General features: G+C 46.8%; 1 protein-coding gene across 4 annotated transcripts in view; it reads right to left on the reverse strand.

The window, feature by feature from the left end:
* Positions 1–18,066, reverse strand: part of LOC102381825 (dual specificity testis-specific protein kinase 1-like) — a 55,716-nt gene that overhangs the window by 20,667 nt on the left and 16,983 nt on the right. For 3 of the 4 annotated variants that reach the window (XR_003095494.1, XR_003095495.1, XR_003095493.1), the window contains exon 8: positions 14,886–15,101. Coding sequence is in view for 1 of the 4 variants with exons in the window: in XM_025211186.1 (XP_025066971.1) it covers positions 15,000–15,101 (102 nt within the window). In the remaining 3 variants the exon portion in view is untranslated. Of the gene's footprint in view, positions 1–12,535; positions 15,102–18,066 lie in introns of those variants that run through there. The other variant, XM_025211186.1, reaches the window with a different exon arrangement.

The following is an 18,066-nucleotide window of genomic DNA, read 5'->3' on the forward strand; positions in this document are numbered from 1 at the left end:
TGCTGATATTGAGACAGGCTGATGATTAATGAATAACAAGGGGGTTGTAGCTTTTGTATTGAACACATTGAACCATGTTTTCAACTGGTGAAAATTGGCACATCTCAGCTGACTTCAATGATAATAAAATTTATGCCTGCAAACACTCTGGCTCACTGTTTGTGTGGTGTGTGATTTATTAAAAAAAAACAACCCACCTTAATGCAACACACTTCCATCCTGGAGTACTCACATGAGAAATCTAAAACATGTAATCAAGGATAAAGAGCTGTTTTTCCTTATATTTCAACAGAAGCAGTTGATGATCCTGGGTTCCTAAAGGGGATAATTCTCTGTACTGAATCCAATACCTGGTGCTGATTACAATTACAGTGCCTTTGATGCTGTGGAAGTGTAAAAATATAGGTCAAATTCCATCGCAAGATTGCGGGTGACATTTCAATCACTCATTCTCACAGAAGCAGATGGAAGAACTCTTGATGATGAAAAATTCTTTATGATGAAAATTACATGAATGGGAGCCATAAAGAATACCCACTAGAGAAGCCAACTGGACCATCTGAGGACAGGTGCTGTAGCCAAATCCACAAAGATTTGTGAGGGGGGCTAAAGACATTTCATCTACTCCAGCAAAAAAAGATCCTGCAGCTGCATAGGTGGTAGGAATAGTGAAAGCTTCAGTATAGACAAGTCTCAGGGAGACTCAGGCAGTTTTTTCATGGGCACATCAGCTGTATGTTAGAGCAGTGGTTTTCAACCTTTTTTCATTTACTGATTCCTAAAAAATGTTGAGGTGTGGGCCCCTTTAGAAATGTTGAATGGAGGTACAGACCCCTTTGAATTGTAAGTGTGGGTATTCACATACTTTTGACTGATCATAGTCGTCTTTTATGGACCCCTTAGACGTAGCCTGCAGATTCTGAGGGGTCCACGGACCACAGGTTGAATACCCCAGTGTTAGAGGATGCAGAACTATAAACACCCAAGTCTTTTCTACATTATAGCTTCTGCACTTGTTTTCAAACCCTCAGGCTCCAGCAGCAAGCCCGGAGTACCCTCACCAGTGAACTTGCAGGTCTATACCTGTATCTGCATCTCCTGTCTACCTGGCAGCCTTCTATCAGTTCACAGCACAGGCAGCAAGAAATGCAGGGACTTTTAAAGGCTGCAGGGAGTTAGATGTTCAGATCCCACTGATTTTTCAAAAGAAATCAAGCTTCCAATTCACATTGGCACCTTCAGACATCCCCACTGTTGTGTTTAGGTGCAGTGTTTAGGGAAGACGTGTTGTTGTTTTAAAGTATATTAAAAATTCCCTCTGTCCGGTCCACAGGAGAAGAGCTGTGGATTCTCTATATACCCGAAGTCTCGATTTTGTCAGTACTTTGCTCCCAGGTCCTAGAAGCACTGCAATCAAGCCCCTACACTGAGGACCTTCTATTCGCATGGGCTGGGAAAGGTTTGGCACTCGCATGGATTTTTTTGTTTCTTTGGGATTCTTCTCAGCAGCTCCACAGCCCAGATCCTGAAGAGTTATTTAGTTTCCTCACTCCTGTTGGTCTCAGCTGAAATAAGGTAAATCAGTGGGTGTTAGGTATTTAGGTAGCTTTCAAGAACATGGACCCAGATGCTTAGAAGCATTTAACTCCTGTGCCATGCTAAGCTCTTTAGAGTAAACCTAAGGTGAGTGACTTAGAGCTCTGCTGGAGTCTTTAGCCATGCTGAACTGATGCATCAACTGGAAAGCTGATGCTACAGGACAGAGGGTCTGGGTCTGGCCCAGCAGCTTTTTTGCACAATGACTGATCAGGAAATGCTGTGGTACAGACCTGTAGGATCCTTACTCTTCTAGATGTAAGCTGTGACTGCATTAACAGCCCTGCCCCTAACCTCAGAGGTGGGCAGAGAATAGCTAATTTGCTGACTACAATATTTGGCAGTGATGTAGCTGTGTGGAAGAGCCGTCCCTGGCTCCAAGGGGACACAGGGTTTGTTGTTGCATGTATGTGCCCAGAGAACGCTCCAAGCTGTTCTCAGAGCTCTCAGATCTGCGATCACCCATGCTTGGCCAGCAGATGTCAGTGCATCTCCTGTGGTCACAATTAAGTGTACAACTGGAGCCCAGGGATCCAAGTTGTAGCCGGATTGGTCTAGAGGAAAAAGCAATCAGGGCTCATGGAAAGAGGTGATCTCTTTTATTAGACCAACAAGATTTTTTGCAAAAAATCTTGGTCTAATAAAAGAGATCACCTCTTCCCACAAGCCCTGATTGCTTCAACTGGAGCCCAAGTCCTTACTTATCAAAGGAACTCCCCTCATCTTCAGCAGGGAAGGTTCAGGCTCTTGGCAAATGATACCAAACACAAGGCGAAAAAAAATAAAAATAAAAATTTAGTGAACTCACCATTTAATAGTAGGGACCTGCGTCCAGGTCTGCAGCTTGGACAAAAAAAAAAAGATGCAATAACATTGAAAGCAATAAAATTGCAGCCAGCTGGTATTAGGACTTTAGAAGAAAAATGGTAATTTTCAGGTGTATGATTACTTCTAAATAAATGAATCAGAATTGTTCCATTGTTACTTTGTGCTTTTTCTGTCTATACATCATCTCATTTCAGTCACTTAGTTGTTGCATATATATATAATGAGAAGTTGGCCCTGGACAGCATACATCTGGCACAAATGGCTCTGATCCCTCTTTGAAGCCACTAGATCAGTGGTTCTTAATCTTGTTAGACTGAAAACAGCTCTTGGAAAATGCCAGCTCTTTTCTTTCTCATTTCTGACTACAGAAAAATAATAGAACAATTCATCTGCAACAAAGATCTCAGAAAGCCCACAACAGGTCAGAATAGGTTTTGATGCTATGGATTCCTATTTGAAATCTCTAGGTTTATTTGGTGACACAGGTAGGTGTTTGCATAACTAATAGCGGTTATATTGTCCAGCATGCTTAAAGCATCTCAGGTCATCCTAGTTGAGAATCACCATGCTAGATGCTACTAAAGTTGTTTTCTACTGGATAGAGAGCATGTTCCAGTTGCCAACCCTCCAGGATTGCCCTGAAGTCTCCAGGAATTAGACATAGAAAGGGCGGAAAGTAGATCCTGGGAATTACAGGCCAATCAGCTCAACCTCAATCCCTGGTAAGATTCTTGAGAAAATTATCAAGGAGACCCTTCTGGATAAGCTGGCTGAGGGCAACATCCTGAGGGATAGCCAGCATGGGTTTGTTGCGGGGAGGTCTTGCATAACCAATCTCATCTCCTTCTATGACCAGGTGACATATCACCTGGACAAGGGAGAAGAGATTGATGTCATATATCTGGATTTAAAAAAAAGCCTTTGATCTGGTCTCCCATGACCTCCTCATGGAAAAATTGGCCAACTGTGGCCTCAGCTACACCACAGCATACTTATAGGCTCAGCAGTGCTACGCTTGTTAGCACCACTGCTAAAAGAGACTTGGGGTCATGACTGACCACAAGATGAACATGAGCCACCAATGCAACGTCACAGCTGGTAAAACAAACAAAACCTAGCAGCATGAGACTTGTCTATACTGAAGCTTTCACTAGCATCAGCTGTATGTTAGAGCAGTGGTTTTCATCCTTTTTTCATTTACAGATTCCTAAATCTATAGATGCTTCTCAAGTAAATCTCAGGATGTCATCCTCCCGCTGTACTCGGCCTTGGTGAGGCCACAGCTGGAGTACTGCATCCAATTCTGGGCTCTGCAATTCAAGAAGAATGCTGAGAAGCTTGAGAGAGTCCAGAGGAGAGCCACGCACGTGATCAGAGGACAAGAGAACAGGCCTTATGGAGAGGCTGAGAGCCATGGGACTCTTCAGCCTGGAAGAGTGCAGGCTCAGGGGTGATCTGGTAACTGCTTATAAGTATATAAGGGGTGTATATCAGGATCTGGGAGAACATCTGTTCGTCAGAGCACCCCAAAGGAAAACAAGGACCAAAGGACATAAACTCCTACAAGACTGTTTTAGGCTGGACATAAGAAAAAATGTCTTTACTGTCCGAGCCCCCAAGACCTGGAATAGACTCCCTCCTGAGGTGGTGCAGGCACCTGCTCTGGACTCATTCAAGAAACGGTTGGATGCTTATCTTGCTGGGATCCTTTGACCCTAGCTGACTTCCTGCCCCTGGGGTAGGGGGCTGGACTTGATGATCTTGAGGGTCCTTTCCAGGCCTAAAAAGAAAAAACATAAATGCTGAGAGTCACCTGGAAGATCAATGACAGGGCGTTCATAAAAATAAATATTAAATGTTGAATCTGATTTATACAATAGTCCAATGGGTTTTTAAAATGTAATAGTAATGTGCATTTGCCTTTCTGACAAATTCTACGCGCTGTAATCCATCAAGTGATGGAACCTCCAGGAATAGATTCAAACTGGAGCTGACAACCCTATCCAGTAGGCATATATTTATTTGCTGTTTACATGGGAAGAAACAGTAAAATGCAGAGCAAGTTCTCTTCAGAATTAGTGTTGATAAGGAGGTCCGGCTATTGAAACACCCACACCCCCTGTCCTGCTGCAGGGAGTTTGCAGTCCAACAGCAGAAGTGACAGAAGCAAGGTGCAGAGCAAATCAGAACAAAATGAAAAGAAGTTACCCATAAGGATGTCAGCATTAAGCAAACAATTCACTATCATGCAGAGCGCAGACAGGTCAGTCAAATTCTGCAGCCGCTGCACACAAAATAACGTTCACCCAATTCAAGCAAGGGTTGCAAAATTCTTCCCTCAGACCCCAAGCCAGGAAAGCACCTGCTTTAATCACATGCTTGTGAACCATGGCAATCAGTAGTACTCAAGCACATGCTCCCATGCTGGGCCTAACAGAGATGCAATCAGTAGATACTATGACATGATGTCCATTTTCTCTGGGAAATTTGATCCTGCTCTTTTCTCACAGGCCATCCCCCAGACTGTACAAAGTGAGTCACTTTCTTCTTTCTACAACCACCCTTATGGCCCAAACTCGAGTGGACCTATTGTTCAGATGGTTCTGGCTCCACACTAGCCTCACCATTACAAACTGACTATTCAATAAAAGCTATGGAACTTGGCACAATTGTCTGCTTGTATGGGGACAAACACAGAAGGACTAGGACTCCAGGAAGACTGCTCTGGGGAGCAAGGCGAAGAGGATTTGATCTTTCCCCTGTGGGTGGCAGCAGCTTATGTTGTTCTGTGCAGCTCATGACAGAGATAACATGGAAACCAAGTACAAATGGTAACTTTCATTCAGGACTCAGCACTAGGATCAATGTTCTGCCTTGTTTTCAGCAATAGGTCCCAGCAGCTACTATTAAATATGGAGTTGTTGAAAAATTGATTTCTATAGAATGGGGAAAGGTTGTATGCATTGCCCTTGGCCATTCTTGAGCTCATCATCTTCCCATTCTGTATCTGCAATGCATTCCCCATAGAACAGATGAACCCCAGTATTTCAGTCAGGCCTACAATCACCCCAAAAGTACTGGCACAGAGTAGTTCCCTTAGCTGATGTATAATTTGCTATTCCAGGGTCTGATCTTTCTTTCATTAGAGTCAATGACAGGTGGACCTTGAGCTTCATGCTGGATTGCCCTAAAGCAATTCTGTACTTCAGAGTCCCTCCAGTGCATTTGACTTGGTCCTTTACCTAGTATACTAACTTGTGAAGTCAGTGGCTGGCTGGGTCTCTGATGTCCACATTGCAAAAACCACCATTATAATCCAACATAACCCAGATATATCTCAGCAGAGAGGCTGAGTTATACTCTCACCCCCACAGGTATATTGGCCCTTGTACCTTAGACACTAGCATCAAAACCAGGGGTTATTCTGTTCCCTCTCTCACCATGGACCTGACAGTCATTAGCTAGAATTGGATGCAAGAGTTCCTTTTCCTGGACCTTACCAGTACTCGCCCTACCCCAGTCTCCCTCTGGGGTCTGTGGTGCACAACAGCCTCCAGCAGGGTCCAGAGTCTAGGTGGTTCACCCCTCCAGCCAAACCACACCAGAGTTGAGCCTTTCCAGAGAATCCAAGTTTCAAATAACAACCACCACAGGACCAGCCTCTACTGGCAGTTCTGCCAGGGATCTCTAGCTCCATACCAAGGTGACCAGTCAGAGGCTTCCAGCACCTATTAGCTCCTCACAACTGCTGGTTTAGTTCAAGTCTCTGATCAGTCCCAGTCCATAGAGAAGCATCACAAGTTCCAGTCAGCTCTCAGCCAAAGGTGGGAGGAAGATGTTGATGCCCTGGACAGAGAAAGGAAGCGGGTAGAGCACATTGAAAGCTCCAGAGAGTTTTTGAATGCCTTCAGGCTGCTACTGCTGTGGAGCTGGCTCCTGGAGGCTGCTCTTCTGGTGCTCTTCTAAATGAAGCCCACCCAGATTACACCATTGCACTCAAAGCGCAAGGCAGGGTGCTGCTGAGCCAGTCCCCAAGGAAACAAAGACAAAAGAACTGTCCACCCTTCCTGCACTACAGTCCTACCAGCTCATTCATACAGGGCTCCCTTTTAGACACGCCACAGTCCTTCTCCCAGTAAGACTCCTTCCCAGGTGAAAGCAACAACTAATCCAACCCATCCAGTTCCCAGCCAACCAGGATCATCTGGGAGTAGTTAAGCTGTCAGAAGTAAGTCTGAAAATCCCCTGAAAGGCCTCACTAGTTTGGACAAGCCTCACTTCCACCTGAGCTGGGATGGGGGAGGGACTCCTCCCAACTATGATCACATTGAGATAGTCTCTGTAGGTCAGCTGCCAGTATGTACTGCACAGAGTTATTGAACATGCCCAGTACAGAAAGGTAAAGTCTCTGTTGATATGTGGTCCTGTACTGGGGCATGTGTTTCAGACTAGAAGGACTGGACAGAGATCAAGATTACAAGGCCTTAAGGTGGTAACTAAGGAGCTCCACAAAGGTACTTATTTAGGCTCCTAACTCCCATTGATTTAATCAATCTGGGCTGAAATGTCTAGCTGCTAACTGGCTGTTCAAGGTCTTGTCAGAGTCAGATTGAGTAGGAGAAGCTGTTCCCTGGGGAGAGCAGTGCTGCTCTTGCCCGCCCCTTTCTTATCCTTCCTCACCCTCCTCTTTCTATGTCTCAGCCTTTGTGAGTCTTCTCTGTATTTTCTTCCCCATAGCAACGCCTAATTGCTAAACCAGTGAATTTCTTCCTCCCCCCCACACCGTCCCCGCACACAAATCACATCCATATTCCAGACACTAAACGCAATTTGTGATAAATAATGTTGGCCTTGAAGTGTCCGTGCTGAGCTTTCAAGCTGATTTTCTACTCAGGTTAATAGGGAACAGACCCCTGTGAGCCATTGTCTGGCTACAAGCTCAAGCAAACATCCCTGTATCACACATTTGGAGAGTTCTCTCTGCAGCCAGCAGGGTGAGAAACTTCCTTTTAATGAACAAAAAGGAGGCTAAAGCTTCTGTAGAGTTGGGTGCGCTATGGGGGCCAGACAGATACAGATCTAGGTGAGCTAGATTTAACCCCATGTATTCAAGACTCCTGATTTAGCACAACATGGTCATGAGTACACGGGTATACCTGACATCCTGATTGCAGCAGTGCCCATAAACATTGGGGTACGTAACAATCTAGAGCTAAAATTGCCCAGTCCAAGGGGTGCTACCACAGACCCTTCCCCTGCCCCAAACCATTTTGCCGGTAGTGTACTAATCATCTATCAGCTTTTACATCTAGCTTTTGGGGGGATCATTTTATACCACCTTTGCTTACGAGAAGCTGTCTGTGATCTGGAACTCCCCTTCCCTAAATTCTTTTCAGGACTGATTTTACTCCAAGTGTCCATCTTCCCCCTGCCACAGATGCCCTGGGGAAAAGCACCAGAACAGAATAAATAATCCTAGCCATTTCTTTCCATTAACACTTGTCCCAGTAACAGCTTATGCTGCCCAGCCATGCACCTCTCTTGGGGCCTTTGAGGCATTTGGTGTAGCTGCTTTTGAAAGCCTCTCTGTCTTCCTTGTTAATGTTCTGGAAAGGAGTAACTAAGAAGCAAACACAAAAAAAAGCCCTTTGAAACTTCTGTAACCATTCTCTCAATGCAAATGATGGGCAATTAAGCTGTGGAAGGCAGAGGGAGAAGAATGCTTCTGGATGCTCACTTAAGGAACTTAAAGGGGGGGCTGCCTTTGCAATTCATACTGGGCTTCTGTCAGTAGGGATGCTTCCTTCAACTCAAGTGACCTGACCTGGAAGCTGCAAAATGATCATAAGCTTTGTCCCTCCCAAAAAAAGCCACTGAAAAATGCTGGGACCCAGTTTATGAGTGAGCCTGTGAACCTCCTGGGTGGGTGTATTTGTGTCCCCTCTGCCTGACTAACAGAGAGTATGGGCCTGCTTCAGTCCAGCTACGGAGGGCTTTCCCTTTATGTTGAGCTACGCTGGGTCCCCATCTCTAGGGTCTTCCCGTTTATATATTAAATACGCCATCCTGGTCTGAAAATGAACCAAATTCACCCAAGTTCCTCCCTGGAGCAGTTTTACCCAGTCTGTGTCATCAACTCGGTGATTTAAACAAGTGCTGCTTCCCAAGGGTTTCACCAACAGCTTCAACAGCTGAACTTACCACAGCCACGGCCAAACCCTAGACTTGTTGAAGTCAACAGACAACTCCTATTAAATTCACTAGGACCAGTATATAGATGACAAGAAGATTTCTGAAATAAGAGACTAATGGGAGCAGCTGAGCACTCCGCTCTTTGGAAAATATGAATGCTTGTATACATGCCCTAAAGTGGAATTTAAGGATTTCGTTTTAGCTTTCTGTTGTTTAGAGCCAAACTGTCATTCACACAAAGGCCTCTTTCCAATGCCCCGGCCACTGGGCATGAGTTACTTTCAATACAGGGTGTAGAGGCATCAAGCACCGAAACCTTGCAGCCCTTCCACTCAGCACACAGTATTCTGACCTGGGGCCTAAGAAAGTCCACACACACAGAGCTGTTGTCTGAATACGGGAGACTCCAGTTAGTCCATAACTGTGTGGCACAACAAATGCATCCTTCTCTGAGCATATTAGGTATCCTTGTGAGTGGGCTGCCTCTGAAGAGCAATTAATGCAGCTGTTTGCTCTGTACGAGTCAGAAAGCACAAAACATAAATGCATTTGGGAGGGAAATCATTTTGCCATTTGGACGTGGGAGGGTTTGGCTGGGGTGGAATAGCAGCCTATTTGATTCCCTTTGCATGTTACATGTGTTGTTTGTCTCTCCTGAACCAAAGCAAGGAGAGGTGGGGGAGAGATTTAATAAAAGCTGTTGACCAATACAAGCAGAGGGGAACAGCTGAGGAAGCAGTTGAAAATACCATCATCCCGTAGTGCATACAGCGTGGCACTTGTATGTTAACAAAAGGCTTGTAATGTCAGTTACATGGATAAATAGAGCATGAAGAAGCCATTTAGATGTTTTAGCTGCATCAGGCTGGGATCGAGCAGCCTTTCAGTGACACTCCTCAATAGACCCAGGACAAAACAAAATGCATACTAGGACTGATGTGGGAAAGAAGCACTGCACTTTATTCCCAGGTCACATTTTTTTTTTTTTACAAAAAAGACACATCACATGACAAACACTCAGGCCTGTCAGCCCCAGTGCATTACTGCAATCTGTGCCCCCAACAGGTTCTGCAGAACAGAGCATCCACTGCATTAATGAGAAGATCACGAGGAGAAGGTGTCTGCTGGTAGGGAACAGATGAGCTGAGCCTGTGATTAACTGTGACTAAGAGGAGATAGCACAGCCTTGACAACAATGGCAGAGCTGCTCAGGTCTTCTACCATGGTTTTTGCATCTCAGAGTCCAGGCATTAAGTTGTGAACTTCAAATACTCAGCTGGACTTTCCCCAAAACTTGGGCAGGGAATCTAAGTCCTGACTCCTGGAGACAGATCCTAGACCTCAGCAACAGGAGACCTTCCTCACATTTCAAGGCTGGTCAGAAACAATAGGTATGCTCTGGATCATCTCTATCTTTAGCTCTTTCAATGCTCATGAAGAAATCCTTGGTTTGTTGAAGACAATGGCAACACTCCTATGGACATCAGTGGTGCCATGATTCCACTGCCAGTGTCTAGAAAGGACCTGACTGGCATCCATTTCTCTCCAATCAGGGCTACAGGACTGGTTGAGTAACGTGACCAACTTCCACACATACACCTAGGTGCATCCTCTCACCCATCTGTCAAGGGTACTAATGGATGCCTCTGCTATGTATGAAACATCTTCCTTAACCGTTTCATTCCCCTAACTGTATTCCCTTTAAAGAGAATGCTGCTGTTTACAGAAACACAACTTAAAGCAGTCAATGACTTTTTATTAGACGTTTGACAGAGTTTTCATGAACGTAGCAATTATGGTCCACTTTAAAGTTTCCAGTGGATGTTCAGCCCTTGTGTTTATCACCCGCCACCCGCCACTTTTAGGCTACCTTCTGTCTTCATGTAGTGGGGTTTCTTTGCCATGTTCTGTACTGCTGGGGGAACAGAGTTGCAGTGAGTTCCTGAAGAACAGGCCCTTGTTGGAAATAACTGCTCCATCCTCCTTGAAGCAGCCTCATGGTTAGGGGGCGAGGGGTGAGCACTAAGGCAGGCACTTTCACTAGCTGTAGAAGAAGGTGGCCATTCTTTATGCTCTTAAGAAGTGCTTCCAGGAGATGAGCTGACAGCTGAGTGTATTCATCTCTCCGAGATGCCTCAGTCCTAGCGTTGCACCTCAAAGAACGCAACAGCTCCATGGGGTGACATGTCAACAGCACTCCAAACTCCATCCAGACTGGAACTGAGCACCTTACTCTTAAAAGATTTTGATTTTTAGAACAATCTGTGCCCCTAGTAGAGGTTCTGTCCCCTACCATCTCAAATGCCCACTTCAGACCCAGTGAACCTGCTGTCCATGCCAATTTGGATCCGTCATATTTTTACTGTTGTAAAAACCTTACAACAGAGGAACCTCAGATTTCAGATCCTGCAGAGACAGAGAGAGCCTAGGCTAAGGTAATAAATTCAGTCTATGGTCTAGATGCAAAGCCCACTGGGATCAAAAGAACTGCTATCCATTGACTTCAAGGGGCTTTGGATGGGGCCCCTCATTACTGAACACTGTGTGTATAGTGGCATAGCCATGTGTCCTTTTCTGAGCCAACAGCTGCCACTGATGTCAGCGGGAGTTATGCATTGATACAGGGCTGGGCCTTGAGGCTTGGTTCCACTCCAGTCACCACACTTGGACTTGGACGTGGACATGTTAAGAGCTGCATCCCCAGCTGCCTGGCAGATTCAAAGGGGGAAGGGGGTTAACTCAGCAGTTCTCCTCCTTTCCTGTTCCTTTCACACTGTGCATTTCCTTTTAACAGTTAAATGCAAACCCTGTTATTTACTTTCTATTACCCTGCACTTTGCTGTGACGCAGGCAGTGCCTGGCTCTTGCTGAAGATACACAGTGCATATCAATGTTGTTTGCACTGCCAAGCAGTAAATACAATCTTCAGCGAATTCCACTCAGCTGGTATGGAGACTCCAGAGTGAGAAGCGAGTTGAGGGACATCAGCAAAGCTGACCATGGTCTCCCAGGTAGCATAATTAAGCAATTTTCACCCAGCTGCTTTTCTGCTACGCGACTCTGCCTTGTAGCTTGCAGCACAGAAACCCAGCTGGGACTGAGATTCTTCCCAGGCATATTTTAACTCTTGAGCAAGAAGTCCCTTGTGTTTAAGCTCATCAGCAAATGACAGAAACATGACAACAGTACAAGAGAAGCAACAAATGATTTCCAAGAAACATAAACTAGTAAATTCACTGTTATGATGCACGTTTGCTACATTAAGTGTATTTTATACAGTCTTCATATTCCTTATAGTCCCTAGTGAGAATGCAAAACCATTTCCAGTGATATATCTGTCCCTGGACACCACAGACCTTCTTTCCACAGATTCCACTTCATTCTTCTCACAAATGGGCTTATATTTCACATGATGTGGAAAGTCACTAGTGCAAAGGCTGGGATGTGAGACTGGTCCACACCATGCCCCTACTAGTCTCTCTCTAAAGGGTGTTCCAGCTTCAAAGACTCCACAGAATACCCAGAGTGAAAGGAATACTCATCAGGACAGGTTTATAAACAGTTTCCAATGTACAGTCAAAAAAACCCTGTGAAAGGAATAAGGAACAGTGCACGATGGCAGTGTGTGTACTGGTCCCACCTCCTGCTCTGTCAATGATATGAGAGCAGCACCGAAGGGTTCCAAATAGGACAGAGGCACTGCTGTGCTGAGCACTGTATAAATACTTGTTGTACAGACAGACCGTCCTTGCTCCAGAGAACTCAGTCTGTGGGCAAGAGCTTCCATTAGCTGAAAGTAATAGAGCTCCATTAATGTCTATGGAAATACACTACTTGATACCAGCTATGGGTCTGGCCCCAGTGAAAAGCCGCAGGTAAACAAGACCTCACCGTCTATTGGAACAAAACCAGACCCAGAGTCAGGGATTGTATTTATCAAGTGTCACTTTCTTTTACAAGTTTTTTTTACAACAGGAAAGTTTGTTTGAAGTTGCTAACAATTAATCACTCCTTTCTCCTTCCCCAGTGTGGAATCCCTGCTGCCACAGCCCATGCTGCCCCTTCCAACTGCTTCCATGACTGCTTTATAACCACCTTAGGCAGTATCTGTCCCACAGAGAAATAAACCACTTAGCCCTTAGTTTTTGCAAAGTACTTTACCCCTGTGGCTTAAGGACTCCTCCCAGTGGCCCTGCAAAATGAGTCAGGGTCATCCTCTGCTATGCAGACAAAGAAACAGCCACAGCTAGGTTAGAAGACTGCCCCCAGCCTCCCACCTCCCAGGAGCAGTGACCAAAGACCATAGGTATCATTCTCTGCTCAACCCCCTAAGCCCTGCAATCCCATGGGCTTCCCCATATTGCCTTGAGGGTTCAACCTGTGCAAATCCTTCCTTCAGTAAAAGACACCTTCCTGCTCCAGATGGAAAAGTCACTGAACTTTAGCCATGGCACCATCAACCCTGACTAATGCATCAACAGAACCCACCCAGGCAGCCATTGGGCTGCAGTTCTACCATGTTGGATGTACAGATAATTTACAGTTGAGTCTGACTGCTGGGGCTCAGGAGGGCCTGGGGCATCAGCCAGAGAGCTGCTCGTCTTTCTTAGGTATCCAGGCTGTCTCCAGCACTGCACTGTCCCTGTCACTCTCACATGGACAATATGGATGCCGGACAACACTGGTACATAAACTGTGACTGAACCTGTTATGGGAATTGTCCTCAGAAGAGTTTATAGATCACAATTAGATGCTGGGTCTTGCCCAAGACTGATGAAAGGATTTCATTGGTAGAGTTCACAGAATCAAAGAATCCTAGAGAAGTAGAGTTAGTCTCTAGTCCAACCCCCTGCTCAAGGAGCTCAGGGCACTGGGTGGGACACATCTGCTAATGCTTGTGTTTCCTCTTAGGGGAGTGGTGGGTTTTAAATGTTGCAAGGTAGAAACAAAGTGGATGCATGACTGTACCCATGAGGGAGCCCTACCTGTGTGCATTAGCTCTAGGACTGAAGATAAGCGTGCTGCAAGCAGCAAGGCAACCATGTCTGAAGCTGATCCTAAGCCAATAGACAGCAGAGCTGCCAGCCTCACTAAAAACACCAGATGCATTTCTGATAGAAACCTCCTTCTGTCTCATCTCAAGGCCCACAGCATAATGCACTACAACTTCAGTGCAAAGGGCATTATGTCCTGTCCCCAGCACAAATCTTGTAGGGCCTTTCCTGGGAAGAAATGGTCAGTACTACCTGCCAAGCAAAGGCTGGGATGTGAGACTGGTCCACATCATGCCCCTACTTATCACTGACAGGGGACCTCCACCACACTCATCCTCGTGCTTGTTATTATGTCTGCATGGGGAGGGGAGGGTTGGGGGAGACTGGGACAGACACATTAGTTGAGTATTGAGTAAGTGAGAGAGAGAGAGAGAGGAGACTCAGGGCAAGAAACCTGGACAGCTGCCTGCTAAAAAAAAATAATAATACAGCACTCCTGTACCAAGCAGAGCAGCTCTGCCAGTTCAGGTATGTATCTAACACACAAGTCCTTCTGATGGAGTGTCTCTGAGGGTCTAGATTAGTTTGTTAGTTAATGTCTTATCGTTTTAAGGCAAATCTCCCTGTTGCAGTGGTATGTCCCACAAACAGGCAAATTTAATTCCATCCTCAGTCCGCTGGGGTCCCCCAAACCTCCCAAAATCCCCTGACAGAGGCAGTAGGAATGCTGGGGAACACTGGGAGAGCTGGATGTTTGCTGGTGCTTTAAGGAGGACACATGACCAGAGACAAAATGGAATGTATATTCTCCTTACAAGGCTACTGGACAGGTGTTTTAAGGCTTTGTGCTGTAAGGCGACTTTCTTGGCTCATATTCTGCCACACAGCCCCTCTCTGTTAAACAGTGCCTTTTCCCACAGCCTCCAGAGACAGTTGAGCCAGAGGCTGGAAGAATGAGACAAAGGCTGGATGTTAGGAAAGAGGTGGGAGAACGCCACTCCTCTTCATGGACTTCAGAAGATGTCCTCACTGGAATTTAGGCATTCACCATCCCCTCCAAGGTCACAACCTGAAATCTCTCTCCCGTATTTACAACAGAAATTAGTACTTCCTCCTTTAAAAAAAACCCAACAAAATACTTAAAGTCTGAATTGTTTCTGTTAAAAACCTCAGCTAGAAAAAAAAAATACCCCAGGAAACCTGCCCCTTTGCATTTTTTTAAACCACATTTTCAATGTGAGAAACCAGAGAATGAGAATGCAGTTAAATAAATACCATTGCATTGCTTTGCTCTTTCACCCTTGCTCTTTCTGCCCTTGCAAATATTGGATGTACAGGTAATTTACAGTTTGAGTCTGACTCTGCCAGGTCTCAGAAGAGCCTGGGACATCATCCAGACAGCTGATTGTCCTTTTTGGGCTCCAGGCTCTCTGCTACATCTTCCAGCTCATCCAGGAGTTCAGAGAAAGACGGCCTCTTGAATGCTTCCACCTGAAAGAGGGAGTGGGAAGAAGGGAGAGGATGAATCAAATATCCTGATGGGATGGGACACAATGAAGATGAAACAGTGGCTCTCCCAGAGCTAAATGAGTTCATATGGGGCACAGGGCTTTAACAGGATTGAGAGTGAAGCTACTTGTGGGGGGCAAGCTAGGTTAAGTGTGATGCACTGCCCTTCACCACTACCCCAGCCTCCACCCCCATCCCCGGACACCTGCTCCATTGCTCGCAAGACATTAGCAATCTCACATCAGTGTCAAATGAATGCAAGACCAAACCTCCCTGTACCCTGCCTCCTGCTCATCCATTTCACCTTGTGCAGTGTTCTAACCTGTCCTTGGAGGGACAGCTGCTGCCAGACTGAGGAGTGGGGATGGGAAAAAAAGTCCTCTCTCTGAAGCAAGCATGTATTGAATACAGCAATTTGCAAAGCATACAACAGGGAACTACCAAAAAATATTCGCCTAAGCTAAGATACAGGCCAGTAAAACACAGCATACACAACTTAGTCTAACTTAAAATGTAAAGCAGGAAGACAAGAGAAAGCCTTGCAGAAGTCTTACTAATCCTGAGGGCAGAGTGTCTCCTTACAACCAGGCATTCAGAAAGGCTTTGTTTAGGTTTTACAGGTTCTGCTTTATAATGTAAATGTAGCTCTCTGCATTCTTTGGTCTACAACTTCCAACCAGAAGCTGTCTGCAACTTCCCTTAACTCCATTTCCAGCACATATATGTAATGATTTGTCAGGTCTTTGCCAACACTTCCAACCTCTCAGTCTGGTCCTGCAGGTATTATCTCTGGTCTCACAGGTGCAGATCTTGGATCTGCACACAGAGGACTAGCTTGCCTCTCTTCCCCACTCCAGGACTCCTGTGGAATTAATCCCCTCCCTGGCTGCAGGGAAGCTGGACAAAGGGAGGAATTAACACCATCTCTGCCTGGCTTCAGGAAAGCAGTGGAGGTGCGGCTGGGGCTGGCAAACGCCAGCTGCAATCTGCAGGGTTTGCCGGTGGGGTGGGGAGGGCAGTGTCTGATGATGCTAGAGAGCAGAGGGGCGGGGGGTCTCTGATTTAACTTAAACCAGGAAGGGGTCTGGGACAGACATGGCATAAATCAGTGTGAGTCAAATCAGTTAAGTCTGATACTACATTCAACCAGGTTTACCTCAAACCAGTTTCAGCCATTTTCAAACTAGTTTATGTGCACTGAATGCCTGTTTTGTTACAGGTTTAAACCAGTTTCTGATCACTAAACCAGTTTGTGTGTAATGTCTGTCCCTAGCCTTAGAGTTGTTCTGGGCCAGGTCAGCACCACACCCCTTCCTCCCTAACAGATCACCAAACCTCCCTAAGTGGCCCCTTTGTGTGACCAGGTGGCAGGAGTGGGGATGTGGGCAGGCAGGGAGCAGCATGCAGGAGCAGGATTGGCAGGTGAGGGCCAGGGCCAGGACTGGGATTGGGATCACAGGGCAGTGACAGCATGGAGCCAGAACCACGGCAGAGCTGCGATCTGATGCCCACAGGTCCCTGCCTGCAAAATCAGCACAGGGACATGCAGGGAGCAGATCATGGCTCTGCCCCGGGCCCTTGCCCTGTGCTGTCACCACCCCACGATCCCAATCCTGATCCCTGGTCCCCCCTGCCTGCCAGCCAGAAGGAGCCGCTGCCCCTGGGACTGCCAGGGAATGGAATCTGGCCACCACTCTGGCCTAGCCCTGCTGCGTGCCCAGGGGCTGTGGGAGTGGCTGCACATGCCACGGCCCAGGCTGCCCCAAGGGACCCTATGTGGGCCAGACAAAATGCCTTGGCAGGCCAGATTTGGCCCATGGGTCATATTTTGCCTGCCCCTACACTTGGCCCACCCACAGTGCCAGGCCAACATGGCTGCACAGCTTGTTGTTCAGGAGGTAGCATGTGGAGAGCAAGCCAGTGTGTTGGCGTGTGCTGCTGCCTGGTACAGTGGGTTTGACTTGGACCCCATTTCCTCCCTCTTGCATCTGTGTTATGCTGCTGTTACTCCAACGGGAGTGGGAGAAGCATGAGGCTTTTTCAGCACATCTTTGCACCTATGCTGCATGCCTTTGTACCATTAAACCAATGCAAAGCAGGCACATCAGGCATGAGAGCTGCAGAGCTTGGCCCAGGCATATGCCTGGGATGCAGGTGAGCCGTGGCCTCAGTGGCACTACACTCTGGAACCTTGCAATGGCCAGGGAGTGCAAGAGATGGCAGCCTTCAGCACTGCCCTAACCTGGGTCAAGATGCTGACCCTGCCCATGGGGGCCCTCAGACAGGGGATGTGCAGGATACCTCCCCTCTGTACATTTCCACCCAGCCTGGACTGGGCTGTGGAGCTATTTATGCCCAGAATCCAGCTCCAAATATGCAGGGCCAGAGATTTTAGGGAAAGGTTTTCAAAGGCAAAAATTAGGCATCTGACTCCCACTGCCTTTCAATGGGTACAGAGTATTAGGGGTGTGCGAAGCGAGCCCTATTCGATTCGCATTCCACCTGACTCAGGGACAGTGATTCAATTTGTTGATTCAGATCACTGTCCCTGACTCAATTCGGCCGAATCCAGATCTGAAGATTTGATGCTGATCCAAAGAATCAGCGATTTGGACATAGACACGGCTTTAAAAGTTTTTTCCACATACCTCATGGTATGTAATTGCTGTGATCCTGGGGCAGATGGAGCATCTCACAGGAGTGCAGGGGTCCCTCCATGTGCTTGGCGGCAAACGCGGAAATGGATCTGAAATACTTCTAGTCCGCTTTCGGGTCTGCCAGGGAGTGTGCAGCCCGCCCCGCCCTCCCCCCATGCCCCCTGGCTCAGCGATCAGCCACAGGGGGACCCTGGGGGGTACAGGGGGCTCCCCGTGCACTCCCCGGCAGACCCGGAAGTGCTTCTGGTCCACTTCTGGGTCTGCTGCTGAGCGGGATGCCCCCCCCCCAC

Source organism: Alligator sinensis, unplaced genomic scaffold (genome assembly GCF_000455745.1).
Source record: "Alligator sinensis unplaced genomic scaffold, ASM45574v1 scaffold323_2, whole genome shotgun sequence".
Taxonomy (NCBI): Eukaryota; Metazoa; Chordata; order Crocodylia; family Alligatoridae; genus Alligator; species Alligator sinensis.